The sequence below is a fragment of the Eriocheir sinensis genome, chromosome 34, assembly GCF_024679095.1.
Source record: "Eriocheir sinensis breed Jianghai 21 chromosome 34, ASM2467909v1, whole genome shotgun sequence".
Classification (NCBI taxonomy): domain Eukaryota; kingdom Metazoa; phylum Arthropoda; class Malacostraca; order Decapoda; family Varunidae; genus Eriocheir; species Eriocheir sinensis.
The window spans coordinates 10449663-10467963 of NC_066542.1; the positions used below are offsets into that span (position 1 = coordinate 10449663).

Here is an 18301-nt window from a genome sequence, read left to right on the forward strand (position 1 = left end):
GTACAACACACCCACTCAGGGCCGCATTTTAAAACACCATCGCTTCTCACATCAACTATTTCTGAAGGTCAAAGAGGGGATCAATCTGTTTTTCATGAGTGTTTTTTAAAGTTCATGGTACAGAAGAAGGGTCAAACTACCACCAGGGTCATAAAACTACCCCTGGAAAGGCCTACAGCTCCTACGAAAGCCTTGTCAAATATGTGAACTTGGGCGACGAAATGTTTTAAAATAAGACCCTCAGCCCTCTGCCACAGCTCCATCAGTCAGCCTATCCCTCACCCATCCCCCAACCCTTCGTCAGACACCTCCTCTCTCTCACACCCTTCCCCCGTACCCGCCACCCCACACAGCCCCGACCCGCCTCTAAGCATGCAGTGACAGTGAAGGAGAAGGTGGCAAGTTGCGGGGGTGCGGGGGTGCCTCAAGGGCCAAATTTACACGTGGAGCAGCTGGGGGGGGGAGGGGGGCAACGGTCGCAAGAATGCTTCCTTTGATAGTGCATGGGTGAGGAGCTGCAGTGAGGAAGGAAGAGCGAGAAATGAGTTAGAAGCAGTAGTAGTAGTAGTAGTAGTAGTAGTAGTAGTAGTAGTAGTAGTAGTAGTAGTAGTAGTAGTAGTAACAGACATAAAAAAAAAGTTGATGGTATTACAGCGATGAAAATAGAGGAGACATCAAGCTATTTTTTTTTTATTGTTGTCGTTATTTATTAATCTGATGATGGAGGAGGAAGTGCTATTCTGTGTGTGTGTGTGTGTGTGTGTGTGTGTGTGTGTGTGTGTGTGTGTGTGTGTGTGTGTGTGTGTGTGTGTGTGTGTGTGTGTGTGTGTGTGTGATATTCTTGCTTCGCGCTACAGGTGTTTGGAGTATTATTATTTTGCTCTATATTAGTGCGAGACCTGTACTCTCTCTCTCTCTCTCTCTCTCTCTCTCCCCTGAAGGCAACCTCATAAAATAAACAGTAAACACCTCTGCGTGGAAGTCTAAATATCAAGTCTTCTGTGTCTCTTTGTGTTTCCCACGTGAACCTCCCTAACACTTTTAAGGCCTTAGTAGAGGTTATGGGGATTACCTTGGATAGTTTTATGAGCCTAGTGATAGTGTGACATTTTTTTCTAAACCGTGAACATGAAAAACAACTCCTGTGCCAGATTATCGTACTCAGAGCCGCGTATATACCGATTTCTGGCCCATAACTGTAGCAAAGAAACACCAATAATTATCCATTTAAACGATAACCATATATGAAGGCAGTTATTTGGGTGAAGGAAGCAGTTTTTGGGTCGGAAATCGGCAACGAGGCAGAGTACGACAATCTGGCAACGTTGCTCCTGAGAACCCGACTAGTACGACAATCTGGCAACGTTGCTCCTGAGAACCCGACTAATCTCCTCTGTGACCTTTGGAAATATTTGATGTGAGAGCCGAGAGTGTCTGAGAATACGAGCCTCAAGTTCAATATATGGATCTGACCCAAATACAGAGGAAAGTAAGTTGGAAAGTTTCGTTTAGTCGGCGCAACATCTGTGGTCATAGGCCGGAGAGAGACAGAAGGGGAAGGAATTATAGGAGAAGGAAACAGATCCCCAGGAGACGGGACACAACCCCCGATAAATACCTGGTACCCATTTACTGCTGGGTGTACAGGGGCGTAGGGTATCGGGAAAGCCGCCCAAATTTTTCCACTCCGCCCGGGAATCGAACCTGGGCTCTCTCGGTTGTGAGGATATACAAGGATGGCACAGGAGACTACAAGAGGCAAGGCAAACGTACAGCACCGGCAGGGCAGTAAGGGACTCGTTACGGAACAATTTCTTTAGTCATTCAAGCAAAAGGACAAACTGAATACAGATAAACCGACGGAGCCTGTGCGTGCGAGGGCTGCCTGATCCGAAGGTGAGCCAGGTATGCTGTTACAGAACCTCGGCGTGGACGTACCTACATGATGAAACTTTCTGTGATGGGAAAATCGCCGGGGTATTTAAGAGCCGAATTCACAGTCCAACACAGTGTCTTCGTAACAGCCCGAACCAAACTATAGAATCCCATACAATTCAAAATGGTGAGGTCTTCGATGCCACACTAAATACACAAGATTTTTCCTGTATAGTTTCGTCAAATTTGTGAACTTAAATATAAGGAAATTTCGAAGGCTCTGGTATTGGTTTGGGAGCTTACTAACCCGTCATGGGAAACTGTGAAACTGGCCCTAAGCCTTCCCCAATTCGGCACGCCTCCCTGGTACGATGGTTAATGTTCCTAGCTACGAATCCACGGGCCTGGGTTTGACTTCCGGCGTGCAGTTTACCCAGGTGTTCATCCTCCATTTTCGGGCTGGTCGATAAATGGGTATCTGGGGAAACCCGGGGAGGGTAAACTGTGGTAACCAGGATGTCACACCGGTCCTGAGTTCCGGGTAATGGGTTCTTCACACTACATACTCAGGGGCCAATGTGACGGAGATGAGCACCAAGGCCATGCGCTGCTATAGGGTATGCCCCCAATATTACCACAACGGCAAGAATTCTGGGTTCAACTCCTCTGTGATGGGAAGGAAACGCAGTATTTCAGGCACTTCTAACATGATAGGGTTCCAGGGTTCGACTCCAAGGTTAAATTAAGAGCTAGGATGCCAATACTGTCTCCTCCGTTAGTTGTCCTCCGTGTTGGAAAGGAAACAACCAATATCTCAGCCACTTCTACATGATAGGGTTCCAGAATTCGACTCCAAGGTTAAATTAAGAGCTAGGATCCCAATACTGTCTCCGTTAGTTCTGTCCTCCGTGTTGGAAAGGAAACAACCAATATCTCAGCCACTTCTACATGATAGGGTTCCAGAATTCGACTCCAAGGTTAAATTAAGAGCTAGGATCCCAATACTGTCTCCGTTAGTTCTGTCTTCCGTGTTGGAAAGAAAACATCCAAAATCTCAGCCACTTCTAACATGACAGGGTTCCAAGGTTCGACTTCAAGGTTAAATTAAGAGCTAGGATCCCAATACTGTCTCCTGCGTTAGTTCTGTCCTCCGTGTTGGAAAGAAAACATCCAATATCTCAGCCACTTCTACATGATAGGGTTCCAGAATTCGACTCCAAGGTTAAATTAAGAGCTAGGATCCCAATACTGTCTCCGTTAGTTCTGTCCTCCGTGTTGGAATGAAAACATCCAATATATCAGCCACTTCTGACATGACAGGGTTCCAAGGTTCGACTCCAAGGTTAAATTAAGAGCTAGGATGCCAATACTGTCTCCGTTAGTTCTGTCCTCCGTGTTGGAATGAAAACATCCAATATCTCAGCCACTAATAACATGACAGGGTTCCAAGGTTCGACTCCAAGGTTAAATTAAGAGCTAGGATGCCAATATTGTCTCCTGCGTTACTTCTGTCCTCCATAATGGGAAGGAAACAGCCAATATCTCAGCCACTTCTAACATGACAAGGATGCAAGGTTCAACTCCAGCTATATTCCCTTACCTACACTGCCATTTCTTTGTTCAGGTGACAGCATGGTGAAAAAATCCTACTGAACAAGACATCAAGGGCAGCGGCGGGGCGGTGAATAAGGTGTCTCGGAGCTAGCCAGATGTTGAGGCCCAGAAATTGTGGGAAGATTCTACACGCATAGTAAAGCAGGGAAAAAATGAATGCTTGGTAGTCTGCACAATTAGCCTCATCATGAACGGCCCCGCCTCTGCCAATGCTAAGGATGTACAGCTCTTGCGTGTAGCCCGAGCCAACAAATAAGCTGTGTTGCCGCCCCTGTTTGCTGGCCAGTATCTTAGTTCACGCCAACCGCCCCCGCAACAAAGCCCCACCTCCACTACCAACACCATCACTACCAACAACAGCAACAACGATACTGCATCCCACCACCTCTTACATAGCACCAAGTACACAACGTCTCTATACACCACGCCATTAACTATACACACCACCACCATCATCTCCACTATCGCGACAACTTATATCATTACCACAGCCTCAACTATGACCATCACAACACCACCCCCACCACCACCATCACCACCTCTAACCAAGAACACACCACCTATACAGAACACCACCATTACCACAGTACAACACCACCACCACCACCAACACCATCACCACCTCTAACCAAGAACACACCACCTATACAGAACACCACCATCACCACAGTACAACACCACCACCACCACCAACACCATCACCATCTCTCACCAAGAACACACCACCTATACAGAACACCACCATCACCATAAGACAATACCACCACCACCACTACCATCATCACCACAACTACATTTCCATCATTACCTTCATCACCACTACTATCACCACCGTCCCCATCACCAGTACCATCACCACCACCAACAACAACAACAACACAACCATCACCACCACAACACCGCACAAACCAATCTCCTCACCATCCCCGGAAACTATTTGAAAACACTAGCTCAAATTTAGTACCCCAGTAAAACGCAGATTAATATTTGTTTTTCCTTTCGATCTGCACGTGAGAATTCATGCTAAGTAAACGCAGAAGAAAGCACCACATCAGAAGACCTCCCTCCTGCAGACGCCGTGACGGAGAACCAAGCAAGCGGCCGACAAGAGAAACGACGGGAGAAGTGATGCCTCCTGACCAAGCTCCTGATCGTATGCCATGACTGAACCTCTTGGCTATAGGCTGACCCCACACACACATAAGAGGGATGAGGTACAGAGGGAAGAGAGGATAGAAGGGGAGTAAGGTGTGAGGGATGAGGTTGGGGAGGAAGAAGGAGTATGATAAAGGGAAAGAGAAGTAAAGAAGGGAAGGAGTATGGTAAAAGGAGAGGAAAATGGGAGGAGTTTGGTAGGAAAGGAGTAGGAAAGAACGAACAAGAGGTATTACTAAGAGCTGTCACCCAAGAAAAAGAATAAGAAAAAAAAAAACATAAGGAAAAAACATAGCTCCATAAATACAATAGACGGTAAATCGTAATGGAAGGAAGATTAGGCCATTTTTTCCATTCACGACACTAATGTAATACTGTGAAGTGGCCGACGCGTAATACCATAGATTCCTAAGACCTAATTTCAGTGTAGGTTAAAAATAGGTCATGACGGACAGATCCCAGACCCACGGCTCGTCAGTTGGCGGAGCGACAGCATGTTATCCGTCCGTGGGTCACCTCATGCAGACAAACATAGAGAATAATACCTGGTAGATGTTGTGGCTGGTCCTAACACTTAAGTCTAACCTGCTTCTTCCTATTCTGGTCCTAAAAATTGAGTCTTAAGCCCCGTTCACACTCTACCGACTCTGGTCCACGACAACCCAGCGACTCGGGGTATACGGGGTCTTGGGTGTGAAATGTTGATGTGAAAGGGTCGCACATGGCCGGTCTCAGCTGATCCTAAAGAGAGCATGTCCGGAGTATTTCAAAATCATGCCAAAATATAGTTCCAGATATCTAAGCATACTTTATTTTCAAGCCACTGAGAAATAAAATAAAGAGGAGCACACTACCACTCAGCCACCTACATTGCTCTTGAAGGTTCTAAGTCCATATTCTCGAACGTACCAGGCACCCACTACGACCAGTACTCAAGGCCTCAGAGGAGATTGATAGTTTTTTTATGGATGTTCTTTCCGCTCGAGATGCAGAAGCCGTTCAGAACTATCATCAGCATCACAAAACAGTCCCTGACAATCCCAACAACTTCTACGAGAGGCTCTTCAAAGAGATGTACAAGAAGAAGAAGAATAGGGAAGAGAAGATTAATAGGAAAAGATTAAGAGGGTTTTAATGGGTGTTTTCCCGTTAGGTTCCAGAGGCCAGCATCACAAAACAGTTCATGACAATCCCAACAACTTCTACGAGAGGCTTTTCAAACAGATGTACAAGAAGAAGAATAGGGAAGAGAAGATTAATAGAGAAATATTTAATAGGGTTTTAATGTTTTTTTTTTCCCGTTCAATATCCAGAAGCTATTCAAAAATATCACCAGCATCACAAAACAGTTCATGACAATCCCAACAACTTCTACGAGAGTCCTTTCAAACAGGCGATCAGAGGCGGCAAAAAGTTTTAGAATACAGGTTAAAAACTATAACATCACAAAAGTCTATGGAAATCCCTACAATTTCTACGAGAGTCCTTTCAAATGTTTTAGAATACAGGTTAAAAACTATCACTAACATCACAAAAGTCTAAGGAAATCCCAGCAACTTCTACGAGACTTTCCAAACAGGCGTAAATACAGAGGCACCTATGCGTTTGACAATACAAGTTCTGGGTTGGTATTCACAAACGCTTCCACCTTGCACATCAGCTATTTTCAAAGGTTAAAAAAGGAGATCAACTGGATTCTCATGAGTATTGTTTTAGGTTCATGGTATAGAAGAAGGGGCAAACTACTACCAGGGTCCTTAAACTCCCCTTGGAAATGCCTAAAACTCCTATAAAAGCCTTGTCAAATTGTGTGTTCAGGCGCCGAAAGGTTTGAGAATGTGACCCCTGGCCTTGATCTGCTTTTGTTCAAGACACTCGCGCTGTACTGAACGATTGCACTTTCATGCCCGTTAATGTAACAAGCAGTTGGGATTCTGAAGGCATCGCCGGAGACAGACTGAGGTGCTAAGAGAAACAGGGTCGTATCATAAGACATTTTCGTCTCCCAAGAACAGCTATTTGACAAGGCTTTCGTAGGAGTTGTGGGCATTTCCAGGAGTAATCTCATCACCCTGGTAGTAGTTTGACCCTTCCTCTGTACCATGAACCTGAAGAAACACGCATTAGAACCCGATTGACCCCCTCTTTGACCTTTAGAAATAGATGATGTGAGAAGCAAAAGTGTCTGTGTCTCGCAAGTGTTGGTTAAACTTGCGAAATGTTGCCCAAGCCGAACATGAGCCAAGGGATGCGTGAGGAATGGTAGGCTCGGCGGCGGCACGCGCAGACTGACAACACTCGCTCCACCCAGGATCAGATGTAGCAAGCAGGGAGTAGCAGGCAAGCACTCCACCGGGGATGAAAAGGAAAGTAGCAGGTAACAGGTATTAGCAGGTAACAGGTATTAGCAGGTAACTGTCTCCCTTGCTGTAAAGAAAAACTCATATCCTGCAGTAAGTAGCGGGCTTTTTTTTATATATTTTTCTCCGCCCTTGAACTGTCTCCTAAGCTGGAAAATAAAAAAAAGTCAGTAAGATCCGATCCCATCCAGCACCAAGCAAAAGGGGTTCAGTCTCCCAGCAGGCTTTTTTGTTAGTTTTTTTCTTTATGTCCTTGAGTTGCCCCTTGCTGTAAAAAGTAAAAATTCCTGCATCACTAAATCTCAAATAAAACCGATTCCGTCCAGCACCAAGCAGAAAGGGTTCCATCTCCTATACGCGTCAGAGGCCCATCATGCAAAGATTCTAATGTCGAAAGCAAAACGGATCTTCAAACAGGTTATTCCGGTCTCAAACACACACACACACACACACACACACACACACACACACACACACACACACACAACCCACCTACCAATCCCCTTCCCCATCCTACTGAGACCAGGCCGGATCGGAGTGGTTGCATCCAGTCCAGGGCTCCTTATTACTACACAGGGACAGGCTATGGAGGTGCGTGCATGCCTGTGTAAACCTCTTGAACCTATGTTGTCTATACTACTCGTGGACTGCAAGGCGAGTGACAATATCGGGGACATGGAAGTGGTTTGCTGCCTTGCCTTTCACTCACCGACATCAGACACATGAGAGGAAGAGGGTGGAAGAAGGAGAAAGGTAGGAGAGGTGAAGTAGAAAGGGAAGTATGGGAGAAAGGGAGGATAATGGAAGGGGGTGAAATAGGATTGACTGAGAAGAGAGTAGAGGACAAAGGGAAAGAAATGAAAGGGGTGAGGTGAGAAGGGAAGGGAGGATATGAGGAGAGAATGGGGAGAAAAGTGTGAGGGATGAGGTAGGAGAGGAAGGAGTATGAGAAAGGGAGAGAAAAGTTAAGAAGGGCAAGAGTATGATAAAAGGGAAGGAAAATGGGAATGGAGAATGATAGAAGGGGAAAAATAAGTGGATGGGATGAGTTAGGAAGGGAAGGATAGAAGAGAAAACGGGAAACGGGAAGAGGAAGGAGGAGGGGAAGGGGGAGGGGCAGGGGAAGAGGAAGGGAATGGAGAATGAAAGAAGGGGAAAAACAAGTGAATGGGATGAATTAAGAAGGGAAGGATAGAAGAGAAAACGGAAAAGGGGAAGGGGAAAAGAGGAAGGGGGAGAGGGAGGAGAAGGGGAAGGGACAAGGGAAGAGGAAGGGGATGGAGGGGAGGGGAGGGGAAAGGACAAGCAGGCAAAGCAGGTGTTTCCGTGTTAAAAAGAATTATTACTTAAGTTTATGAAGTGGCGAAGGTGACATGTTCAAGGTGGCGGTGATGACTAATAGAACACACACACACACACACACACACACACACACACACACACACACACACACACACACACATCTGGAACACCACCACAATCAGCATCATCGTCGTGTCTTTATAGTTTATTGTCTCCTGGTCTTGGCAGTATACAAACAAGGAAAACGCGGTATGTTGTGCGTCCGTGCCAACTTATGCGCCTGCTATTTTACACCTTTGAGTCTTCTTCGCAGGTGTTTTAAATTACACTTGCTTTCATTTTTTTTTATTATTACTTAGTTCAGTATACGGAAAAAATAAAAACGGGGTCGCTATGGGTTATATCTGCTCATTATTTGACACCTTCACGTCTTCCCAGGTGTTTTAAATTACTCTCATTTTCTTTAATTATGTCTTTAGCTCAGAAAAGGGAAACTAAAAACTGAATTAGAGTTCGCTATGGGTGATATGTGTTTGATAGCTAGCACCTTTGCGTTTTCCCAGGTGTTTTAAATTACTCTTGTTTTCTTCCCTTCTTTCTTTAGCTCAGAAAAGGGAAACTAAAAACTAAATTCGGGTTTGCTATGAGTAATAAATGTCTGCTAGCTAACACCTTTACGTCTTCCCAGATGTTTCAAATTAGCCTAATCTTCCTTTCATCACTTCTTTCTGTTGTTCCGAAATGCATGGTCGTGAGGATGAGAGTCAAAGTAGAACAGTGTCTCATTACGAAAGGCTTGAAGAGCTCTATTTCCAACGACCTTTCTTTCTTCGTTTTAATACCTGAACAGCGTATGCAAGTTAGTGAATCTTCGTTTAGTAGCTTGTGCCTTCGTTTCCTGTTGTCATTACTCTTAAAGCCATATCTTAGTCTTATTGTGATGATATTTTAATGATCCTTCTTTCCTAACCTTAGAATACAGAACAACCTGAACAGCGTATGTATGTTAGTGAATCTTCGTTTAGTAGCTTGTGTCTTCCTTTCCTGTTGTCATTACTCTTAAAGCCATATCTTAGTCTTATTGTGGTGATATTTTAATGATCCTTCTTTCCTAACCTTAGAATACAGAACAACCTGAACAGCGTATGCACGTTAGAGAATCTTCGTTTAGTAGCTTGTGTCTTCGTTTCCTGTTCTCATTACTCTTAAAGCCCCCCTCCCCCCCCCCCCCTTTTTTTTACAGCTAAGGAGACAACTCAAGGGCATAAAGAAAAATATAAAAAAGCCCGCTACTTACTGCTCCTGAATAGAGGTCAAAGGAGTGTCCTAAAAGAGTGAGATATGTCCCTTTCCCCCTCCTCTTCCCTTTCTTTTCCCCTTTCTACCCTTCCTCTCCCACCTCGTCCCTTCCATTTTCCTCCTCTTCTATCATAGTCCTTCTTTCCCTCCTTATAATCCCTTTAGTCTTATTGTGGTGATCTTCAAATTATCCTTCTTTCCTAACCTAAGTATACAAAACAACCTGAACAGAGTGTATATATAAGTCAATCCTCTCTTATTAATTCGTGCTTTCATTTCTTGGTGTCCTCAGTAACCTCAAAGTCATATCCTAGTCATATGATGATGATATTCCAACTACCCTTCCTTCCTGGTCTTAGTATATCGAACAACCTGATCATATATAGTGATTCCTCGTTAAGTAGTTCATTTCCTCACGTCGTCACTGATCTCAAAGCCATATCTTAGTCATATGATGGTGATATTCCAACTACCCTTCCTTCCTGGTCTTAGTATATCGAACAACCTGATCAAATATAGTGATTCCTCGTTAAGTAGTTCATTTCCTCACGTCGTCACTGATCTCAAAGCCATGTCCAAGTCCTATGGTGATGTGCTCTATGTTTTGGTGCCTCCCACGTGTGCAGCGACGAACAGCACGCCATACAGACAGAGGGCGCTGGGCCGTCATTGCATAGGCTGACGCACGCGAGGCATTGGCAGTCTCATTAGCGCGCCTCGCCCGTATCAGGAGATCCTCTTGGCGACGTGAGTGGATTTATACGAGGCTTTTCCTGGTCTTTCCGCTTGTTCCGAGAAGGTTGTTTTTGTTGTTCCTTGACTGTGAGAGATTGTTAGACTGGAATTTAGTTTTCATTGTTGTTGTTGATGGGATTTTTTATTTTTCTTATTCTTTCGGTAATAAATCTGATTTCGTTGTTGATATTGTTGATTTTTATATTCGTAGACTGTGATTGATTTGATTTAATTGTTGTTAGCGTGGTTGTTGTTGTTGTTGTTGTTGTTTGTACAGTAAAGGAGGCAGCTCAAAGACAAAAAAAAAAGGAAGACAAAAAGACTAATAAAAACAAAAATGCTGACGGTTTTTTTTTTTTCATTTGTTTAGTTTTGTTTTTGCGAGGTTGGTAAGTCCATCCAGCTTATCTAGTTATTTATGCATTTGGTTTTGTTGTTGTTGTTGTTGTTGTTGTTGTTGTTGTTGTTATTATTGTCATTGTTGTTACTGTTGTTGTTTAGTGTTTGTTTTTGTCATTATTGTTACTGTTAAATGTTGCGTGAGGTGACTACAGATCCAAACAGGTTCTTTAAATTATTCAACGATCTGGTTATGTCTCGTGTGACGGAATGACGTCACACACACACACACACACACACACACACACACACACACACACACACACACACACACACACACACAACAGCTACGAAGACTAGAATAAATAAATAAATAAAATAAAACAAATAAAGATAAATAAATAAAACGCTTCAGCCTGTTCTCTCGTTATCCAATTAAGGAATGAAAGGTGAAGTAGAATGGCGGCTTAACTTTCCATCTCTTTTTTTAACTTAATTTACTTCCTTGGACCAATGCGTTAACGAGACATATTGGCCGCGGATAAGGGAAATACTTCAACTGGGGAAAAAATATCTTCACACCTGCCAACTCTCAAATTATATAAGCGTTAAACAGATGTCCTTACGGGTTAGCAAGATATAGATTTTCAAGAGTTACCCATCTCTCTCTCTCTCAACGCTGTACAGAAGTCCTCACTGGTTAACAAGAGACAGATTTCCACGAGTTACCCTTTTATGTACACACTCTCTCTCTCTCTCTCTCTCTCTCTCTCTCTCTCTCTCTCTCTCTCTCTCTCTCTCTCTCTCTCTAAACGCTGTACAGAAGTCCTCACTGGTTAGCAAGAGATATAGATTTCCACGAGTTACCCTTTTATGTGTGTTGCTCTCTCTCTCTCTCTCTCTCTCTCTCTCTCTCTCTCTCTCTCTCTCTCTCTCTCTCTCTCATCTTTATCTCCTGTCTAGTCCTCCCTGAAATGTATCCGCTTGAGAGTAAGAAAAAGGGCTCATAAGAGTGTTGTGGACAGGCCTTGAAGCTCTCCCTCAAGGACCGTTTTCTTTCATGTCACCAACTTTCATAGGCTACTCTTAACACATAATACATTCAGGCGTCTATACAAGTTTCTTCACCATGGAGTGTAATATTATTTTTTTACAGCAAAGGAAGCAGCTAAAGGGCAAAGGTATATGAGAGGAAAATGAGGGCCCGCGAATCACTGCTCCCATAAAAGCAAGTATACATGAGTGGCCCAAAGGAGAGATCAATTTCGTGTGGAGAGGTGTCTTGATACTCTCCTTATGCTGCTGTTTACCTCTTGAGTTTGTATTTTTGAAGTTGTTTCTATGGTAGTTAATGATTTTGCTGTTTACATACCAAAAGTCTACCAGAAAAGTGATGTACGATGTGTTCCATATATTCAAACACCTGTATTTTACTTTTTGCACGCGTTATTAATTGTTCTATTTTCCTCTTATGTGTTGCTGTTTCTTAGGTCGTTTCTATAGTAGTTAATTATTTTTCTGTTTACCCACCAAAAGTCTACCAGAAAAGTGATGTACGATGTGTTCCATATATTCAAGCACCTGTATTTTATTTTTTGCACCAGTGAGTATTATTAATTCTTCTGTTTTCCTCTAAGGTGCTTCTGTTTCTCAAGTAGTTAATGATTCTGTTGTTTACCCACCAAAAGTCTACCAGAAGCGATGTATGAAATATCCCATATATTCAAACATTTTTTTTTTTTGCACCGGTATTATTAATTCTTCTGTTTTCCTCTAAGGTGCTTCTGTTTCTCAAGTAGTTAATGATTCTGTTGTTTACCCACCAAAAGTCTACCAGAAGTGAAGTATGAAGTATCCCATATATTCAAACATTTTTTTTTTTGCACCGGTATTATTAATTCTTCTGTTTTCCTCTTATGTGATTCTGTTTCAAAAGTTGTTTCTCAAGTAGTTAATGATTCTGTTGTTTACCCACCAAAAGTCTACCTGAAAAGTGATGTATGAAGTATCCCATACATTCAAACACCTGTATTTTTTTATTCCACAAGTGAGTATTATCAATTCTTCTGTTTTCCTCTTTAGGTGTTGTTGGTGTGTTTCCTGCAACGTTACTTCTATAGACCAGCCAATGTTTTTGTGTCTCTTGCCTTCTATATAACTTACCAACTATATCATGTTCGCCTATTCTTCTATTTTCCTCTTAAAATTTAAAGTGGTTCCTAAGTTACTTCTACAGTAGTCAATTATTCTGTTCCTTGTTCACCAAATCTCTAGCAAAAGGAATAAGGTGTCGCAGCGTTATGGTCTTGTGTAGGAGGAGCAGTAGTAGGTTTTAGGAGCAGCGAGTAGCGGGCTTTTTTTTCTTATTATTGTTTCCCTTTTTTGTGCCCTTGAGCTGTCTCCTTTGTTGTAAAAAAAAAAAAAAAATACCACCATCAGTATTACCGAACTAGTGTAGAAGGTGAAGCAGGAGACACACACACACACACACACACACACACACACACACACACACACACACACACACACACACACACACACACACACACACTGCAGCCAATCACAATAAATAAAACAAATAAAAAAAAAAATTAAAAAAAAACGATCTAGTCTGTCCTCGTGTTATCCAATTAAGGAATAACACGCAAAGTAGAATGGCGGGTTACCTTTCCATCCCTTTCTTAGCTCGATTCTCTTTACTACTTTGGACCAACGCGTTAATTAAATATATTGGCGCGGATAAAGGAAATACTTCAACAGGAAAAAAGGGATAGTCACACCTGCCACTCGGACCCTTCTTTCATGCATCGACACTCCCCAGCCCATATTCCATGCCCTACTTTTCGACGCTTCATTCAACATTCGTCCTTGGGAGAAAACACCCCGAGCTAGAATTTCAAGTCCGGAGAAAGCACGTGAAGAATAATAAAGAGTGGACGAGATGCGATCCGAACACCTTGAGGCTTGAGGTCACGGTACTGTCTCGTCCCACACACACACACACACACACACACACACACACACACACACACACACACACATAGTTATTGTACCAGGAACGGGCTAATGCAGGCCATGAGTCTTTTTTTTCACAACTGTATAGATAATGCTTGTGAAAATGAGTTTAAATCAAAGTTCTCTCTCTCTCTCTCTCTCTCTCTCTCTCTCTCTCTCTCTCTCTCTCTCTCTCTTTACAATTCGCTAACCCTCTTATCTCCCTCTTCCTTACGTAAAGTTTGACAATATCACACAAAACTTTTTCGCGTGCCCACCTGTTTGTCTTACCTGTCCACCCTCGCAATACCCAAGAATGTGTGTGTATGTGGGGGGGGGGGGGGGGGTTGTTGTTGTGTGTGAGAGAGAACAAACTGCACATGAAAGACAGTTAACAAAAAGAGAAAAACAAGACCAAAACATCGAAGTGCAAAAAGATGAAGAAAAGACCAAAACATCGAAGTGCTAAAAGACGAAAGACCAAAACATCGAAGTGCAAAAAATGAGAATGAAAAAAAAGGAAAGGCGAAATACTGAGCGAAGGGAAGAGAGGAGAGGAAAGACGAGAAGAGGAGAGAACAGAGCAGAGAGGCGGCGAGGCGATGAAAGGATAGGACAGGAGACAAGACGAGACGGAAGAAGATTGACGAGGGGAGGGAGATGAGCATAATCGAGTACAGAGGAAGCAAAAGAGAGAGAGAGGAAGAAGAAAACAAGTAGAGGTGAGGGAGGGAGGGAGGAATGTGGGAGGAAAGACAAAGGAAGAAAGTATGTGCGAAAGAGGCCATGAAGAGATGAGAGGAAGAATGGAAGGGAAAGGCAAAAGAAGAAGACATGAGGAAGAAGGAAGAAAGAGAATGATGGAAGAAAGATAAATGAGGTAATATGTAGGAAAGAAACCACGAAGAGATGAGAGGAAGAATGGAAGGGAAAGGCAAAAGAAGAAGACATGAGGAAGAAGGAAGAAAGAGAATGATGGAAGAAAGATAAATGAGGTAATATGTAGGAAAGAAACCACGAAGAGATGAAAGGAGGAAGAATTGGAGGAAAAGGCAAAAGAAGAAGAGATGAGGAAGAAGGAAGAAAGAGAATGATGGAAGAGAAGATAAATGAGGTAATATGTAGGAAAGAAACCATGGAGAGATGAGAGGAGGAAGAATAGGAGGAAAAGGCAAAAGAAGAAGAGATGAGGAAGAAGGAAAAAAGAGAATGATGGAAGAGAAGATAAATGACGTAATATGTAGGAAAGAAACCGCGAAGAGATGAAAGGAGGAAGAATGGGAGGGAAAGAGGCAAAAGAAGAAGAGATGAGGAAGAAGGAAGAAAGAGAAAGATGGAAGAAAAGACAAAGGAGTGGGAAATAAACCATGAAAAGATGGGAGAAGGAAGAAAGATGAAAGACAAAAGAGAAGGAATGCAGGAAAGAAAACAAGAAGAGATGGAAGAAGGAATAAAGATGGAAGACAAGACAAAAGAGAAAGAATGTATAGGAAAGAAAACATGAAAAGATGTATAAAAGAAAAAGATGGATAAAACAAAAATCAAAGGTAGGTACGAAAGATGACATAAAGGATAGGATAAATAAGAAAGGGGGAAGAAAAGACCAAAGAGAAGCAAACAAACATGTGGAGAAGGAAAGAGGGTCAAAGGTGGAAGGAGAAGCAATGGAAGAAAGTATGTAGAAATGTTTATGTCAGTGCACTGTTTGAAATACCACCGTTCGGAATTTCCTTACGCAGGGATGGACTGGGAAACTCTGGAGGGGAGCCAGGAGCATCATTAGGGCGTGAAGCGTGCAGTGGTGACGGATGGGGCAGGCGGGGGGTGGGAACAGGGCACACATACAATAAAAATAATGCTACTCCTGCTTACTGCGACTGCGTGCTGTGTGTGGTGTTGATATGCGTGTCTGTGTGAGTGTGTGTGTGTGTGGGGGGGGGGGGGGGTGAAGGGCGGGGAGAATCGGAGGGGCTTGTGGCGACGTGATGGTGGTGAGGGCTTGTGGTGGTCTGTGAGGAAGAGGCATGGTGGAAGCAAAATTGTGTGTGGTGGTGAAGGTGGAGGTGATGGTGTGACGCAGTGGTGGTGGTTATGGTGGGGACATGGCGTGGTGATGGGAGGGGCAGTGATGCAGTACTCACGCCAGGGGAGGAAGGCCCAGCACCCTCCCCCCGGACCCCGACACGCCCCCGCCGTCCTCTTCGTGGGGGCCCGTCACTTCGATCTTCACCTGGGGCGTGGGCGTGGGCGCGGGTTCCCCTGAGGAGCGCCGAGACGGGGGAGTGTGCGGGCGTGACAAGCTTGGCGGGGTGTTGGTGGCCGTGGGCGGGGAGGTGTGGGGTGAGTGGTGAGGGGAGGGGCGCGGGGAGGGGAAATGTGAGACGTAAGGCTCGCAGCCGATGCTCATTGGCTCTGGGTTCACCTGCTGCTGCTGCTGCTGCTGAGGCATTGGTGCAGGAGGCTGGTGGTTGTGGTGGTGATGGAGGTGGTGAGGGTCGTGGTAAGGGTGCTGGTGTTGGTTGTTGTGGTGTATTGATACAGGGGGCGGTTGTTGTTGCTGATGTTGTTGTTGTTGTTGTTGTTGTTGTTGTTGTTGATGCTGTTGTTGGTAATGTTGTTGTTGTTGTTGTTGTTGTTGTTGTTGTTGTTGCAGCTGCTGTTGTTGTTGGGAGTGGTTGTGTTGATGGCTGTGTCCATCCAGCTGCTGCATGTCATGGTACTGTGGTGGGTGGAAGTGTTGTGGTGGTGGTTGTGGTTGGTGCTGGTGGTGGTAGTGATTTTGGTAGGTCAGGTTGTGGCGGGGGCCGGGATAAGGGGGAGGGCCAAGCTGCTCCGGGGGGGAGGGGGCGGTCATGTTTTCCATCCGGCTGATCACTTCGTCAAACTCGTCCAGCTGGCGGCGAGTGTTGTGGTCCAGCGTGGGCGGCATGAGGGTGTCCCCGCTGGACCACGAGTGGGGCTGCGCAGGGCCCTGGGGGAGCGTGTTCGGCGAACTGGTGGTTGCCCCGGGGCAGGAGCGGGGCAGGATGGGGTCGAGGATCACGTTCAGCTGGTCAAACAGCTGGGCATGGTTCAGTGGCGGGCCGGCAGCCCGCACCACGCTGGGGCTGCGATGCATTACCTGCTGCCCCGCCTGCCCCGCCCCGCCATCCCGCCCGCCGCGGGGCCCGGGTTTCACGTCAGACCACACGTCGCGCACGGCACGGGTCAGAGAGGGGTAAAAAGCGGCACAGAGGGCAGACGACGGTCACGGCACAGCACCGAGGGGCTGCCCACCGGAGGGCTCGAGAGGCACGGCACCGACGAAGGACAGAGGCGGGCACGACACCGCGCCCAGGCAGCCCAGGACACACTGGCATGACCTTGATGCCCTGGCACCGGCGCCCCGCCCTGGCCGCCCCCCCGGGCCTTCAGCTGTCGCCGTGCCAAGCAGCGATATTTTTACTGGGCCTCGCCGCCTATGATGGGCTGGTGCGCAGGTGGACGACCACCTGCCAGCCTGCACCCTGCAGGCACCCTGGGGGGCTGGTAAGGTCACTCCCCCCGACAAGACGACTCATACTGCCTGTGACATAGAATGACCTCCGTGGTCCCCGATGCCAAACTGTATCAAGAATTACTTTAGTCCCCAATCGAACGTTTTCTCTGTGTACGGAGTGGCAGAGAAAACGAGGGCTTGCTGCTGCGACTCAAGTATTGCGTTGCAGCCCTCGAGGTGGTTCGCTGTCACTAATAATAACATTAACAAAGTGAGATGTAATTATGTTATCGTAAGAATCTCTCTCCTATACAATCCGTAACATTACGCGACGCCCCTGGAACACACACGGATGAAAACAGGGACTCGAAATAATCCAGAATTAGACCTATTGCGTGTCACGCTGGATATGCTTCCACACAAAGATGTAAGGACAACATTTACAAAAAGAGGAACACACTGCAAACAAGTATGTATATATATATTTTCACGCGTTATTTACATCAAACTGTATGTCTGACGGAGTATATCCCTTCTCAAATAAAAATCAAATATTTGTATCCATCTCAAGAACTGAGACGAACCCTTCCATGGCCTGGGCAACACCTAGTTCGGTATTCTCAGACGCTTTCTTCCGCCTCACACATTAACAACTTCCAAAGGCCAAGAGGGAGACTAATCGCTCTCTCATGAATGGTTTTGACGTTCATGGTCCAAAAGCCGGTCGAACTACCAACGGGGTTATAAAACTACCCGGAGAGAGGCCCACAACTAGGAAAGCTTTGTCAAATGTGTGCGTTTGGCCGCCGAACCGTTTAAGAATATGCTTCAGTGCTATTGTGACCCCCCCCCCTTTTTTTTTTATCAAGGGTATAATAAGAAGAGGAAGTGGGTTAGTGTCGAAGGTACAGGTGGGGGAGAAGGAAAGACAGAAGGAGTGTACAGTTGTATGGTGTAGGTTCCCCAACGCGGAGCCTCGTCCACAGGTAAGGGGAGACCTGTAGACTCACACCCACATGTGCTCAAAACGATATAACGATGCCCAAAACATGATACTTCTCAGATTCCCGAGGCTTAGGCAACGTGTTTAATCCCTCGCCCATGACATATGACACGCAGGCACGCACGCATGAACGCACGCACGGGAGGA

General features: G+C 45.2%; 2 protein-coding genes across 3 annotated transcripts in view; both read right to left on the reverse strand.

Annotated features, from left to right (window-relative positions):
• Positions 1 to 17984, reverse strand: part of LOC127007055 (protein tweety-like) — a 36289-nt gene extending 18305 nt beyond the window's left edge. For both annotated transcript variants that reach the window (XM_050877580.1, XM_050877579.1), the window contains exon 1: positions 15815 to 17984. In XM_050877580.1, coding sequence (XP_050733537.1) covers positions 15815 to 16791 — 977 coding nt within the window. In that variant the 5' untranslated portion in view covers positions 16792 to 17984. The remainder of the gene's footprint in view (positions 1 to 15814) is intronic.
• LOC127007059 (uncharacterized) lies at positions 9534 to 15808 on the reverse strand. Its single transcript, XM_050877588.1, has 2 exons — positions 12261 to 15808; positions 9534 to 12102 (listed from the first exon to the last, which is right to left on the reverse strand). The coding sequence occupies exon 1, from the start codon at positions 15173 to 15175 to the stop codon at positions 13961 to 13963; it is 1215 nt and encodes a 404-aa protein (XP_050733545.1). The 5' UTR covers positions 15176 to 15808; the 3' UTR covers positions 9534 to 12102; positions 12261 to 13960.
• Positions 17985 to 18301: the final 317 nt, after the last annotated feature.